Raw genomic sequence first — 16155 nt, 5'->3', positions numbered from 1 at the left:
CCCTCTAGGTATTTCTGGCAGAGGGATTGAATACAGGAAGTTGGGTGCTTACAAAGCTGATAGGAGGGCTAGAGGAACAAAAGTCGAGGTTGGTGGGCATCATTGGTTTTCAGAGTCACTGTTGCTTGTCCTGAGAGCCAGGGCACCGCTGCTGCACCCGGACGTGAGGAAACAGTAGGATTCTGTTGCTGATGTTCCAGCTGCCCCGCCATCCTTGGGGCTGGTTGTCAGGGAGGAGATGTAGAGTTCAGCCAGCCACTCCCAGACTCATGACTCCATCTGCCTCTCTCCCACTACAGCTGCTGGAGAGTGGTTACTACCTCCCTTCTGCCTTCTGCATCTCATGGTTTTTGTGGGCAGAACCTCATCTGTGTTCAGAACCTTATTGCAAGACAGTCTGGAAATGTGGTTCCAAGCTTCCCACCCCTGTATTTCAGGGGAGAGCATGAAGGGTGTGGGAATGGTGCCAAGAGCCAACAGACAAGATCTGGCAGAAGCATCTGGTGCCACATCAGATGCCCTACACATGCTTAAATGAATTCATTCATTCGAAAAATATTTATTGAGTACACACTCTGTGCCCAGCATTGTTGTAGGCCTGGGCACAGAGCAGTAAACAAAAGCTAAACAAAAGCAAAACAAAAGTCCCTGTCTTCATAAGCAGATAATAAACAAGATTTGTAAGTAAAATACACAACATTACATAATGATAAGTCTAAGGAGAAAGATACAGAAGAGAAGGATAGGATGTTTAATTTTGGATAGACCAGCCCAGGAAAACAATGAATGATAAATAGGTGAATGAATAGGTGAATTCTTCACAATGCTTCAGTGTCATGATGTTAGCTTCATGATAACCAAATGTGAGTGGCTTGGAATTCACTGTCAATTCTCAGTTGAGGGATGCCTGCTGGTGTAGTTTCTGGCAGTGTCAGTTAAGAAGTATAGTAGCTGGTGGGGGCAGGGACCCTTCTGAGTTCCTGGTTCTTTTGTGCAAGCAAACTACAATAACAATGATAATGGCAATAACAACAGATAATATTTATTGAGTACTTACTGTATGCTAGGCACTGTTATAAACTCTTGTTAGTTTATTTAATCCACACAACAACTCCATAAAAGGGGTACTATGATTAGCACCATTTTACAGATGTGGGAACTGAGACAGAGAAATTTAAAGACTTACTCAAGATCTCTTAGTTTTTGTTTTTGTTTTTTAAATTAATGGCAGAGTCAGAGTTTGAATCCCGGCAACCCGGCTCCAAAGCTGCTTCTAGCCTTCTGACTTCATGAAGTTCAAAGGGGTCTCGGGAGTCACTGGGGTGACTGAGCTAGGTGGAGGAATTAGGATGGTGCTCTAGGTGGGCAGTGGCTGAGATCAGCCATGGCCACCGAGAGTGTCCCCCTGGCTGGGGTGGTTTTTCCTCTCCCTTCCCAGAGCCCTTTGCCTGACTCTACTGTCCTTCTAGGTGCCAAACCAGTGTGTGGAGGCTCCAGTGTACCCCACCCCCCCAGTGTACAGCCCCGGCAAACAGGGATTCAAACCAAAAGGACCTGACCCCACTGCCCCCTTGACCAGCGCCACTGGGGGCACGGTGGCCACCTTTGACTCCCCACCAGTGCTGAAGACCCGACGGGCCAAAGGTGCCAGTGGACTCCCAGAAGGTGGGCGTACAGCCTGAGCATCTTCCCTCAGCATCGGCCTGTCTACAGGCTGCTTGCTTCTAGCCTTCCCTTTTATGATGGTTAGGATTAAGTTTGATTGCATGTAAGGAAAAATCCAAGATAAGAGTAACTTCAAAATGATAGAATTTTGTTTTTCTCCTGTGCAAAGAAAGCAAGGCCAGAAGTAGGCAATCAGGAAATCACGTGCCTGTGTGGTCACCAGGAACCCACATTTTTTTTTCCGCTTTACCATCCCTAGTGCCTGGCTTCTGTTTCCAGCATGCCCCATTGTGCGAGATGGCTGCTGGAACTCCAGTTATTAATTTCATATTTTAGGCAGTAAAGATAAAAGGGGCATCTTCCAGCTTCTAGCAGTTCTGCATGATGCTTTTTGCTTCATCTCATTGGTCAAAACTTAGTCACATGAGCATATCTAGCAGCAAAGAAAGCAGTAAATGTCTCTCTCTCTAAAGGTTTTACTTCTTTTTAGAGAAAGGGGAAGGGAGGGAGACACAGAGGGAAAGGAACACCTGTGCGAGAGAGAAACATCAGTCTGCTCCCTTCTTGTCTTCACGACTTCTAGGCATGTGCCCTGACCAGGAATTGAACCTGCAACCTTTAGATTTGTCCGACTACGCCCAACCCACTGAGCCACACTGGTCAGGGCAGGAAGTGTCTCCTTTAGCCAGGAACACTGATGTTTTTCTTAGGTGGAGCACTTGAGGGAAAAGAAGAAGGGGAGAATGGATATTAGGTAGGCACACAGCAATTGCCTGCCACCCCTTTGGAGATGCTAAGTATGGGGTTGGGGGCAGGGTCAGAAAGTGCTGCGGGGTGAGGAGGGCAGAGAACCTGAGAATTTTTCAGGGCCTTCCAGTCAATTACTTCCGTGCTGCTTTTCTTTCACAAATATATGTTGAGTTTCATTTCAGGCATTAGGAATCTGGCATCTTGGTCCAGGATTTTCCCATCCTCAGTTGTCACAGTTTAATGGGAAAGACAGACAGGGAATAAATAAATATTAATGGGTTAGTCTAGGAAGGATATTAGCGGGGTATTGTGATTGATGGGGTGATATTGGGGAGAGGCTGGAAAATGATGCTACTAATCCAGCCAGGGATGAGAGGGAAACAGCCTTTCGGCTCTCTGAGGGACAGCCATACCACACAAGGGGGAAGAGCAGGTTCAAAGGTCCTGAGGTGGGAACATGTTTGAGGTCTTTAAAGGTTAGCAAGGAGTCTGCTGTGGCTAGCTGGAGAGAAGAATGAGGTTGGCAGAAAGCAGAGAAGGCAGAGCCCTGTGGACCCCAACAGAGAGATTGGATTTTATCCTAGGGCAGAGAGAAGCCTTTAAGGGGTTTGTTCTGCTCTCCCAGCCAGAGCATGTCCTGGGCTTTCGTGTCCCCAGAACTCTGAGAGGCTCACCTGTGCCTCTTCCCCTGCCTGTCCGTGAGTGTAGACCTCCCAGGGTCTGGGATTTCTGGCTGCAGGTCCAGGGAGTAGAGTGGCTGGGGGCTGCCCTTGGCATCCAGCGTTGTATCCCCAGCCTCACCACCCCTCTCCTCCTACTTTGTCTTTCAGCTGCAGGGAAGCCAAAGGCTCAGAAACTCAAGTGCTCATACTGTGACAAGTCATTCACCAAAAACTTCGACCTGCAGCAGCACATCCGAAGGTACCCAGGCATGGCGGGGGCAGGTGGCTCCCAGCAGCTCTGGCTGGGGAGCCATGTGCAGTAGAAGGAAGGCTCCTTTCTGAGCACCCTAACCTGGGTTGTGACCGAGGCCTCATCTGTCCTGTCATGGTTCTCAGAACTTTAGTCCAGGTCAGGATGGTTTTCCCTCTTCTCCTGTGAAAGCTGTGGGGCCTGCGCACTATGATGGGGAAGACCTTGAAGGGGGAGAGGTAGGGGGAGAAATGTACTTGAACTGGTAGGGGCTTTGCAGGTATGAGGGGTGCCTCAGTCCTCACCTCTGCAGAAAGGGCTGGCCTCCAGGGCTGCTGGGCTCTGTGAATATGACTCCGCCTGCTCACTCAGCACTGACCACAATACTTCTTGTCCAAGAGAAGACAGGGAGCCTCTCTGGTCCTCAGGTTTTTCTCCTGTGCAGGGGTGGACTTGTTCAGTGTTTCTCAGAGTGTGGTAATTAGTATGTGAGATGATTATAGGTGGTTTGTAGATATGGTTTTGAAAAATTCTGAAAGACATAGTGGGAAAATTATTGTCTTTTCAGTTTATTTCGGTCCTTGGAGAATCAAAGGAGAAAGCCTCAATTTGGTGCTAGTCTCTCCTAAAATATTTTAAATTTTAAAGCAATTGATTTGAAGGAATGTATTAAATTATGATACAAGTGCTGTGCTGTAGTAGCTAGGATATTTTTTTCCTTCAAATAACAAATCCCTATTTAAATGGGTTTAATAATTAGGAAATGTTTCATCTCACAGTATGAGGTGGCCATGAAGAAAGTCAGCCCCAGGGCCGGTTGATTCAGCAGCTCAGTAATGTCACCGAGAGCACGGAGTTTTTCTGTCTCTGGTCTGCCTGCCTTAGCAAGAGGGCTTGTCCTCGTGCCGTCAGAACGATGGACAGCAGTATCTGGTGGCCAGCAACACCTAGATGTTTTGTCTGGGCCCTCCTGGTGGCTGAGAGCTCCTGGGCTGAGACCACATCTCCGTTCCTACGTAGCAGTGCTGACAAGCCTTGTTTCCTGCAGCCACACTGGGGAGAAGCCCTTCCAGTGCATTGCCTGCGGCCGTGCCTTTGCCCAGAAGTCCAATGTCAAGAAACACATGCAGACTCACAAGGTGTGGCCTCCAGGGCGCAGTGGTGGTACCGTCTCTCGCAACTCTGTGACCGTACAGGTCATGGCCCTGAACCCCAGCCGGCAGGAGGATGAGGAAAGCACAGGTGGGCTGAAGGAGGGAACACCATTCTTGCCACACCTCTCTTCTGCAGCTTCAAAGGTTTTGTTGCTGTGTGACCTGGAGCAACTTCCTTGACCTCTGGGCTTCAGTCTACTTCATTTAGAAAAAGGGCCATGAGATGAAAGGAGGCATGACAAATATGCCATAGGTGTGGTGTTACTATAATGTTGAACCTATGACAGACATCACTAATCAATCACCTATCCTTTTTGCCAAACTTGGATGCTGCCTCACAATCTCTTTTCAGTATATTGCTCTAGGCAGTCACTCTCAGCTGATCGGAAGTTGAAATCTATTTGGCCTCTATGGGCAGATGATCTCCAAAGCTCTTCATAGTTTGTGAAATTGTCATCAAAGCCATCACTTGTTTCTGAGCATTTTCCCTAGTATTAGTTTAATATTAATATTTAATATTTAATATTAGTTTAAAATGCCTTTCCCCTAGTATTAATTAGAGCTGCCCTGTCCAATACAAAATACATGAGCAACATATGCCATTTAAAATGTTCTAAAATAGTAAAAAAGATGAAATTAATGTTAATCATATATTTTATTTAATCCAAGCATGTCATATAAAGAAATTACTAATGAGATCTTTTATATTCTTTTGTTACGTGCTAAGTTTCCACAATCCAGGATGTATTTACATTTATAGCATGTCTGGGTTTGGACCAGCCACATCAGAGTTCTCAGTGGCCACATGTGGCTTGTGGCCCCTGTGTTGACAGTGTAAGGCTGGGGCTTCCCTGTGCAGCCCCGCAGGTGAGCTGCGCCTTCCACTCACCAGCTGACGAAGGCAGTGTTTTGCTGCACAAACAACACATGGCCACTTTCGTATCACCTCCATGTTGGAACTAGCCCTACTATGTATTTATCCATTCTGTGTGTGCACCCTGAGCCTTTAGGAGTTCCTTGGGGAAGAAACCATTTTTTCCATTTCCTTTGAAACTCCTGCAGTGCCTAGCTCCAAGGGTTCAACTGTTTAGCAAACATTTATGGAGGCCTACTACATGCTAGGCCTCTGCCTTCAGGGAATGTGAGGGAAAGACAGCTAAACAAATGACTGTAATTAGGACAAGGAGCTGAGGAGGCATGCTGGTACAGCTAGGAGTGGTGGTCAGGATTTTTAACCAACATGGGGAGGCCTAGAGTGTCTAAGGGGAAGGCCAGGGAGGGGAGACTTGAGGCAGTAGCTATTCATCAGTCAGAATGTAAGTATTTCGGTACTGTAGCACCTGGGAGCATGGCATCAGTACACACCAGATGACTGTGAGTGCAGTGCCTGGCGTGGTGGGGGGTGTACACAGGAAACACGTAGAAAGTGTTCTGTGCGTCCTTCCTGAATGGTGTGGCTCTCTGCTGACCTCTTCCTCTGCTCTTCTCAGTGACTTCTCTCCCTGACTTTATCTGCAGGGATGGGCCAGACGCTGTCGAGTGCCCCACAGCCCCCGGCTTTGCCCACAGCAGGTGAGGATGAGGGGGACAAGCTGGAGGCCAAGCAGGTGGTCCTCATTGATAGCTCCTACCTGTGCCAGTTCTGCCCCAGCAAGTTCAGCACATACTTCCAGCTCAAGTCCCACATGACCCAGCATAAGAATGAGCAGGTAGGTGGCTAGTGGGCAGTCAGTGTGGGGCACTTCCATCCTAATCCTGAGTCTTGGCTGGTGCTGGGATCTTGAACATGGCTGAGAAGGGGACAAGAGCAGGCTTCTTTTGGTCTGAGCTGCTGTCTGACTACTCATGATGGGCCAAGCTTCCCCCTCTACTCTGCCTGGGTGGGACCAGCTTACTGGGCCATTACGGTGCTGAGGGAGGAAGCCCACCTTTCAAGGGTCGTATAAAGAAGGAATCAGAGACAGGTAAAATTCTTTCATTGATTGATTGATTGATTGACTGACTAATTTGAGAGAGAGAAACATTAATTTGTTGTTCCACTTATTTATGCATTCATTAATTGCTTCTTGTATATGCCCTGACTGGGAATTGAACTTGCATCCTTGGTGTACCAGCGTTCTACGCTTAGTGTACCAACATTCTAACCAACTGAGCTACCTGGCCAGGTAAAGAAAAATTCTTAATACCCTGAGCAGATCTAATGTCTAAAAACCTACCTATGCAGATTCAGGATTACAATCTTTTTTCTTTTCTTTTTTTAAATAAAGATTTTATTTATTTATTTTTAGAGAGAATGGATGGGAGGGAGATAGAAAGAGAGAGAAACATCAGTGTGTGGTTGCCTCTCACACACCCCCTACTGGGGACCTGGCCTGCAAACCAGGCATATGCTCTGACTGGGAATCAAACCTATAACCCTTTGCTTCGCAGTCCGGTGCTCAATCCACTGAGCCACACCACCCAGGGTTTTTCTCTTAAATTGAGATATAATTCACATACCATAAAATTCACCCTTTTTTTTTAAGATTTTATTTATTTATTTTTAGAGAGGGAAGGGAGGGAGATAGAGAGACAGAGAGAAACATCAATGTGCGGTTGCTAGGGGTCATGGCCTGCAACCCAGGCATGTGCTCTGACTGGGAATCGAACCTGCAACACTTTGGTTTGCAGCCCGAGCTCAATCCACTGAGCTACGCCAGCCAGGGCTGCAAATTCACCCTTTTAAAAGAGTACACTTTAGTGGCTTCAATATATGCATAAGGTTGTGCGGCCATCACCACTAATTCCAGAACATTTTCATCACCCTAAAATGAAACCCTGTACCTGTTAGCAGTCACCCTCTGCCCCAAGTCCCCGGTAACCACTCATCTACTTTCTGTCTCTATGGATTTGCCTATACTGGACATTTAATATAAATGGAATCATATATGGCTTTTTGAGATCATTTAAGGTTTTATTTATTTATAGAGAGAGGGGAAGGGAGGGAGAAACAGAGGGAGAGAAACATCTATTGGTTGCCTCTCATATACGCCCCAACCCAGTGGGAACCAAACCCGTAACCCAGGCATGTGTCCTGACTGGGAATTGAACCAGTAACCCTTCGCTTTGCAGGACAATGCCCAACCAACTGAGCCACACTGGTCAGGGCTTGAGATAATGTTTTTAAGTTTCATCCATATTGTAACAAGTACAAGTATTTTATTGCTCTTTATGGCAGAATAATATTCTGTGGTATGGATATAGCACATTTTGTTTATCCTTTCATCAGGTAATGGACATTTGGATTATTTTTATTCTTTGGCTTTTGTGAATAATGCTATTATGGACATTGGTGTACAAGTAATTGTATGAGCATATATTTTCAATTCTCTTGGGTATAAACCTAGAAGAGAAATTGCTGGGTTATATGGTAACTCTATTCCAGTGTTTATTTTTTACAATAACTTTTATTTCTTCTTATAAAGGTATCATGTACCCAATATAGAATTAGAAAATTCCAAAAAGTCTAAATAGTGTATAGGTTAATGTTTACTATTTATTATATATTGGGCACCCTGCTAAATGCTTTACATTCAATATTTTATTTACACCTCATAGCAACCTTAGAAGTAAGCATTTTCAGTACATCCAGAGACCCTCACTGCTCTATAATCACTGAGAATCACATTGTCCCATAAGTGACTGAGTCAGGGTTCAAAGCCAGGTTCATTTGACCCCAAACCCCACAACATTAACCACCTTGCAATGTATTCTCCCAAGAATGCAATACAAAATCTAGTGTATTTTGCAGAGTGTCTGCAGTTTTTAAAACTTATAATTAGGATCTACATACACATATAATTTTGAATTGTGGTGGTTTTTTTTTTAAGATTTAATCTATTTATTTTTAGAGAGGGAGAGAGAAGGAGAAAGAGAAGGAGAGAAACATCTATGTGTGGTTGCTTCTTGTGCATCCCCTACTGGGCACCTTGCCCACAACCCAGGCATGTGCCCTAGACTGGGAATCGAACCAGTGACCCTTTGGTTTGCAGGCTGGCACTCAATCCACTGAGCCACACCAGCCAGGGTGAATTTGGGGCTGGGGGTTTGAGATAACTTTTTTTCCAGTTTTTTATTTTTAAAGAAATATATATTCACACAAAGTTGCAATGATAGTACAGAGAAGTCCCTACACCCTTCAGTTAGTTTCCCTCAGTGGTTGTATGTCACATAACTACAGCACAATGTCAAAACTGGGAAACTGACATCAGTATAAAGGGCCTCCATAGTTCTGTGTCATTTTACCAGCTCCATAGGTTTGTGTAGCCACCACTGCAGTCACACTAGAGAATTATTTTGTCACCATAGAGATCTCCCTTGTGCTGCTCCTTATTAGACACACATCCTTCTCCTCCGGAAACCACTGATCAGTTATCTGTCTTTATAAGTTTGTCATTTTGAGAATGTTGTATAGATGGAGTCATCTGGTATGTGGCCTTTTGAGATTGACCTTTTTGACTCAGCATAAATTCTCTTGAGATTTGTGCTTTCAATTTTTTAACCTAATTTTATATTCTGAGTATTTCCTCACATCATTATGTTTTTTGAAGGACAATTTTTATGACTTTTATGCACAGAAAACTCAACAGTATACACTTAGCCAGTTTGGGGGCCAGTTCTTTAGCCTTTGCCATTTCCAGCTTGGCGATGTGAGCCGCTGACTTGGACCCAGCACCTTGCCTTCCCAGTGGCAATGGGTCTCTTCATATCTGTCATCGTGATTGGTCCAGATCACTTCCACCAGCTTAGCTAGAACTCCTTTGTCTTCCAAGTTAAGCCACATGAGGGTGACGGTGGTGCAGGTCTTCCTGTGGACTGGTGAAGTGTGGGTCACCGGCCAGCAGTGATCACGGAACGCTGCAGATGGCTCGTCGAAACTCGAGAAAAAACATGCACAGAGACAGACCAGTTTCTGTGGAGAAATAGAGACGGAACAGCCACCCCCTCTAGTGTGGAGCATGCCGATTTACTGTCTAAACCAGCTTTTACTGGGTTCGTTTTGCATAAGAATTCAGGTAAAGCACATTACTCATTGTGAGGAAGTAAGGATCAAACGATAGGTAGCAAGGAACTCTGATGGTCTATTTTGAGTCAGGGTTGAAGAGCTGTAAGACTTTAAGGAACAAACTAACTTCCTCCTTGGACCCTTCTTATTCAACTGAGAGCATTCTAAACAAAGAAGATTCCATAGGAATTTACATGTTCTTTCTTAGGCCTGATCACCCGGGGAATACGCCCTTTCCAGCATAGGGTGGCACCACCCTGTCGTTGTTTCAGGCTTAGGTGGAGCAAGGGAAGTAAGGCAGCCAAGAGATTAAGAGATTTTCTTGCAGAGCAGGAGGACTCGGGCTTTGTCAAAGCCAAAGGGCGAGAGTCCATCACCCCCTTTTGCCATAGCCCCCAAAGTCCTTTTGGGGGCCTCCCACGTGATTGTGCCTGTCTTAGATTGTCCCCCCCTTGGGGAATCTTACCCATCATTAGCTAACCGACCAAGCATTGGGGTTCAGGCAGGGTGAGGTATGAAGGAGCAGAAGCAGCGCTCCTGTCAGGGAGATAAGCTTGTCTCCTTGCTGGCTTACAGTTCCAAGGGTGTTCCCTTAGCCTTAGCCTAGGCAGGGGTTACAGCTTCTGATACCAGGCAGGGCGGTTCCCAACAAACTGGCTCCCTCTTCCCCTTGATAATGCGATAGGGAACCCCCATCTTATGGCACAGGGCAGGCAGGATGACGACCAGCTTAATGGATTCCACGTCATGTGCTGTCATTACCAGCTGAGCCTTCTTGTTCTCCACCAAGGTGGTGACAGTGTTAACCCCTGCTCAAAGATTTCTCTCACATCACAAGTCCTGCTCAAAGGATAGGAGGCCTCTTGGGAGGGAACATCCCTTTGCCGGCAGCTTTTTTCTCAGCCTGGGCCACCATTCTGTGCGTCTTCTCTTGCTTTGTCTCTGGCCCGTGCTCGTGGGAGCTTCAGCAGTGAGCAGCTGTTTGGTGGTCCAAGGCCCAGGTGAACTGGTTAATGGCAGGAGGCACTTTCAGACATGTGTAGAGAATAGCCCTTTGCCACTGCAGCTGAATGTAGCTGGGCCGTTTGAGAAAGTGGGCGAGGTCCCTTTTGAGCTGGATGTCCTCTCCAGTGCCAAAATTCCTAGGCTTTTTCTTAAACAGGGGATTTACCACCTTCTTGGCCTCCTGTTTTACAACAGCAGGGGCTGGTGCCACCTTCTTCCCCTTAGCCTTCTTTTCTTTCAGCATCTTAGGTGGCAGGAGAAAAGACAAAGAAAAGGGAATTGTGGGAAATATGGATCTCAAATCACTGTTTTTAAAAACATAGGTTTAATGGTTACGTAAAATCTCCTATTGCTGAACATGTAGATTATTTCTTGAGTTTTCCTATTATAAACAAAACCACAGTGAGATCATTGTAATCAAATCTTGGTCCACATCTCTGATTTTTTTCATTATGATCGATTCCTAGCAGAGGGGTTGATAGAAGTTAATAGGATATCCTTGGGGCACATTGTAGAAAACCTTGACCCAAACTGGCTAAGACAATTAGGAAGCTTGTCATCTCACATAACAGGAAAACTCATGATAAGGCAGTTCCAGGCCTGAAATAGTGGACAACCCCGTATCAAGGACCTTGTGTCTTTTCAGTTCATCTCTACCTTCTCTGCCACATGGCCCTGTTCCCTATCAGTGGCTCACCTGTGGTCCTGGAATGGTGGCCACTCTTTTTTGGTCCAGGCACAGTCTTATCCATGAACAAAAGGGGCTATCTTTTCTGTGTCTTTTTTTAGGAGCAAGGAAACCTTTCCTTGAAGGTCTCTTATTGGTCAGAGCCAGTGCATGTGCTGTGTCCTTTAGGAATGCATTATTCTGCTGCAAATAATAGAAAACTGGCTTACTAGTTAGAGCTTTGTTTCTCTCACATCACAAGTCCATAAGTAGGCAGTGTCAGGCTTATGTAGCAGGTCAGATATGTTATCATGGACTCAGGCCTCTTCTGGCATTCTGTTCTGCTATTCTTAGCTTGTGGCTTTCATTCTCAAGATTGCAGGATGATTACTGTATCTCCAGCCATCACATCTGTAGTCCAGTCAGGACAAATGCAAAAGGCAGAGGATATTTCTCCTAGGGAGCTTTTTTGCCCTTTTGTTCTGGGAATAATGTCTTCCCTCAAGGCTACCACCTACATATCACTGGTAAGAAAGGAGTCACATGGCTGACACAAGATGCAAGGGAGCCAGGGAAATGAGATCAGATGTTTTAACTGGGCATGTTGCCAGCCCGATCAAATCATGGTTCACTTCGTTAGGAAGAAGGAGTATGTGGAATTGTGTAGGCAACCAGGAGTTTGTACCGCTTGTCAAAGTATAACTTTCAAAATGTTAAAAACATAATTCGCATGTAAATAACATAGTGAGCATGAGTCAGAATTTTACATGACTCATAATGAGGGAACTGGAAGTATGACAAAGTCAGTTCAAGAGAGGTTATGAGACACTGATATTCATACCTATATGCAATTGTCAGGGAGAAGAGGAATCCTGAAATAAGCTTGTTAAGTTAGATATGAATCTGATTGATTGCCCACAGGGCAACAAAACCTGTGACCTCTGGAGTTATCTTTCCTATCTGACAAAAATCATTTACATCAGATCAGTTTAATACAAGTTAATATTTAATGTTAGAGTCTGGATTCTAATCAGTGGGAAATCAGTGGGAAAAAACAATGTGTATGACCCCAGAGAGTGAGATCACCTAGGCAGGCTCACTAGCAGTTCTCAGAGTGAGGTCTCTGGACCAGCATCTCCTGGGCGTTTGTTAGGATGCACGTGTTCAGGCTGCCAGGCCTGCTGAATCAGATACTCTGCGGGTGTGCCCAGCAATCTGTAACTATCACGTGTCCTCAAGTTGGAGAGCCACTACTCTAGTATGACACTGGAAGGACACGATGTCATCTTTTTACTGTATTTTCAGATTTGGGTAATTTTTCTAAATATACCCAGGCCACACAGAGCCTGGGGAAAGGGTGGTGGGGTCACTGTGACTGGCTGATTGGAGAGGACCCTCCAATCAGAATAAAACAGGGCTCCAGCACAGGGTAGCAGGGGAACAGAGGGAGGGTCATTCAGCAGCAGTGTTCCAGGCAGATGCCATAGGGCAGGGGGCGGCAGTGGAGGCAGCTCTCCTGCCTCCCCTCACCTGCCCCACGTCTGCCGTCAAGGTGTACAAGTGTGTGGTCAAAAGCTGCGCCCAGACGTTCCCGAAGCTCGACACGTTCCTGGAGCACATCAAGAGCCACCAGGAGGAGTTGAGCTACCGCTGCCATCTCTGCGGCAAGGACTTTCCCTCGCTGTACGACCTGGGCGTGCACCAGTACTCCCACAGCCTCCTGCCACAGCACAGCCCCAAGAAGGACAGCACAGTCTACAAGTACGTGTCCTCCCACTTCCTCTCCCACAGGGAGCCCAGCGGCCTGTGGCCTCAGGGTCCCGCCTGGCAGAGTAGGTTCTGAGCCTTGGCACACGTGGGAGCAAAGATGCTGCCCTCCTTGTAGCATTCTTCAACTTGGCAGATATTTACCCTAAAAAAAATCCTAACAAAGGGAAACCGGTCTTTCCTTGTAATAGTGGGAAAGAGATTTGGGTTTTTTCTATTAATATACTAAAAATATGAAACTATTATTTTGTCTGATAATCTATAAAATTTAGGTTACAGTTGGAATGGTACACAGATTTTCAGAATGAAAAAAGAAAAAGCATATTTGAAAGCAAAAGTCATAAAAATAAGATTTTTTTTTAATAACTCGTAAAGTTTAGGTTAAAGTTCAAGCTGTATGCTGATTCTTGAAATGAACAAGGAATGCATCAAGTGTAGGTTTGATTTGGGGTCATTTTTTCTGACAGTCCCTTACGTCACCTTGGTTTTCTGTTACAGTCATAAAGAGGGCCCCTTTGACAGATATGACGGAGGGTTCCCTCAGTTTTGCCACATGCCCTTAATCCTGAGATCCTCAAATCATTCACTTTGGAGCTATCATTCTTATGATCAGCCTTTTGACTTTCTCTTCCTCAGTTGTTTTCCAGCCTCTCCTCCAGACTCTCCTTTGTTGATGGTGTTATTTGTAGATACCCAACATCACTTTGGTAACTTTGTGAAATCTTGCATTTTTGCCCTGCAGTCATTTTGCTGGGCATTTGTCCTGTGTTGCCACCACCTCACAAAGCCCAGCCCATAGTGTGTAGGGGTAGATCTTAGTGAAAAGCAAGAATTTGTTTGAGGACTCCTTCTAGTCATTAGCGACTATTTTCATGTTAAATGGCTTTTGCTTCTTTTATAAATTTGTAGCTGCAGGTACTTGGCTGATGACCTCTGTTAAGGGGCACCACTGCAATTCCTCAGTGAACTTCTGAGGTTCAGAGATAAGTAAATAGAGACCTTGAGTTTAGAATGCATGGGCTGCTTAGGGAGACAAATGTGCAACTATTTTTACCATATACTGTGATAAAATACTATTACAGATATATACATGCATGTCTCTAATATATGTGTGTATATGGTATAGAAGCACTACAGTGGGAGGTATCTGAACTGGGTTTTGAAGGATGAGTAGGAGTACACCAGGTTGGCAGTGGGTAGGGTGGAGTGCATTCCTAGCAGGAAGACCAACAACTACAGAGATATAAAATAAAATAGCAGTGGTTTAGAATGACTATTGGTGTACAGTAGAAGTGGGAAATGATATTTAGATGAGGGCTAAGGGAGAAAGTGGGACCAAGGCATGAGGGTCTTGTAGAAATCACAAGAGCTTTGAGAAGTTGGCAGGGGGACTAGGGCTCATGAAATGGGGTATAGGGCACCTGGCCCTGGGGGAGATTGCGAAATGGGGCCAGAGAGACAGGAAATCCAGGTGAGGCTTTTATCAGCCAAGGGGATAGAGATTTGTACTCAGAGGACATTTGCTTTTGCTCTTCCAACCTGTGGATTATCTGTAAGTTCCTTTGGTTGTGTGGCCCTCTGGACTGAGACACCAAGTAAAAGAAACGGAGCACCTACTATGTGCCAAGCTGCAACTTAGGTATATTAATTTCTGTAGTCCTGGGAGGTAGGTTGTATTAGTCAGCTCGGGCTGCTATAACAAAATGCTATAGGCACATGAGAGAGACAGGGGTCGGGGTGCCTTATCTCTCTGGTCTTTTCTTATAAGAATGCTAATGTCATCATGAGGACCCCATGCTCATGATGTCATCTAACCCTGATCACCTCCCAAAGGCCCCATGTCCAAATACCATTACACTGAGGGTCAGGACTTCAGGGCTTCAATATATGAATTTTGGAGGGACACAGCTCACTCCATAGTAGTGTTCCCCACATTTTGAATATGAGAACACTGAGGCTCAGATGGGAGAAGCGACCTGTCCACAACATCAGCACTGATTCAAACTCTTGTCCAGGACCTTGGAAGTTTCAGAGCTTTGGTCTTGGAGTTTGCAGGCTGCGGGCTGGGCCCAATGCTGATGGCCCTGTGCCTGCAGTCAATCACTTCTCTTGCTGTCAAAGCTGTTGGCTCAAAAGTAAGGTGCAGGAGGCAGGCCACTGTCCAGGTGGCATAAGGGTGAAGTGGTGTCATGATAATGATAAGGGCTCTGAGCCACCTGCCTGTGCTCAAATCTCAGCTTGACTGCAAACCTGATAGATGACCTTGGTAAGGCATTCAACCACTCTGAGCCTTAGTCTTCTATTCTGTGAAATGAGGGTATGATGGTGCCTGCTCACTTGGATTATTCATTAGGATCAAGGAAGATGAGTATGAGACACTTACACATGACCTGGAACATAACAGGAGCTCAGTAATTTTTAAAATTTAGATACGGGCCTGGTGGCTTCGTCCCATTTTCAGGGGCCCAGGCCCCATTGGTCTGCCTGCTCTGCTTTGGGCCACATTGCCTTGGCTGCCTGCAGTGCCTCCCCAAACCCTGCAAGTTAAATTTGTGCTTGCCACTGGTATGTTGCTGTATATTTACTGTTTCCTTTTAGAAGTAAGATTTGTTGGTTTTTTTCTAATTACAAAATTCATGTTCAATGCAGAGAAAATAATTTTTTTAAAAACCATACAAAAACCAAAAACAAAACTCTGTCACCCAAGATAACGCCCATTACCCTTGTGGTACATATCTGTAATAAGCATGTTTATAGATGTGGATATAGATATCACAGGTGATGTTGAGTCAGAGCATCGCAAACACAGTCACCGAATTTGGTGAAAATTTATCACACCACCTTCCTATTGCGCAACTTCTGACCAACAGACTGAAACTTAATAGGATCACTCTGCACACTTGATGTTGTCACTTAAAACTTTTACACGTAAAACTGTAATATGAATGTCTTTGCATTTCAGCACAAAGAGACCTGCCTCATCCCTTTAAACAGCTGCTTAGTATTCCATTATATGAGGATGTGATATAATTTACTGAACCTGTCCCCTCTTTATTGTGGGCTGGTTGGGTTATTGCCAATTTGTCATTATTACAAACAACACTACAGGGAACAACCTCAGACATACATCTTCATGCATTTGTGAGCAAGTTCCTGGTAGCAATTTTGCAGGTCAAAGAACAAAGGCGGGT

The 16155-nt window shown here is 45.4% G+C and overlaps 1 protein-coding gene and 1 pseudogene across 2 annotated transcripts in view; one reads left to right on the top strand and one right to left on the bottom strand.

Moving 5' to 3' along the window:
• The window catches only part of ZNF341 (zinc finger protein 341), a 50765-nt gene that overhangs the window by 20297 nt on the left and 14313 nt on the right, over nt 1-16155 (top strand). For both annotated transcript variants that reach the window (XM_045833283.1, XM_045833282.1), the window contains 5 exons: nt 1470-1665; nt 3246-3336; nt 4376-4569; nt 6000-6190; nt 12750-12958. In XM_045833283.1, coding sequence (XP_045689239.1) covers nt 1470-1665; nt 3246-3336; nt 4376-4569; nt 6000-6190; nt 12750-12958 — 881 coding nt within the window. The remainder of the gene's footprint in view (nt 1-1469; nt 1666-3245; nt 3337-4375; nt 4570-5999; nt 6191-12749; nt 12959-16155) is intronic.
• LOC123814933 lies at nt 6231-10774 on the bottom strand (annotated as a pseudogene).

The sequence above is a fragment of the Phyllostomus hastatus genome, unplaced genomic scaffold (genome assembly GCF_019186645.2).
Source record: "Phyllostomus hastatus isolate PE091 unplaced genomic scaffold, TTU_PhHast_1.1 phas_contig_17, whole genome shotgun sequence".
In the NCBI taxonomy this organism is placed as follows: Eukaryota; Metazoa; Chordata; class Mammalia; order Chiroptera; family Phyllostomidae; genus Phyllostomus; species Phyllostomus hastatus.
Note: the sequence above shows the minus strand (reverse complement) of the source record. Positions and strands in the feature narration are given on the sequence as shown.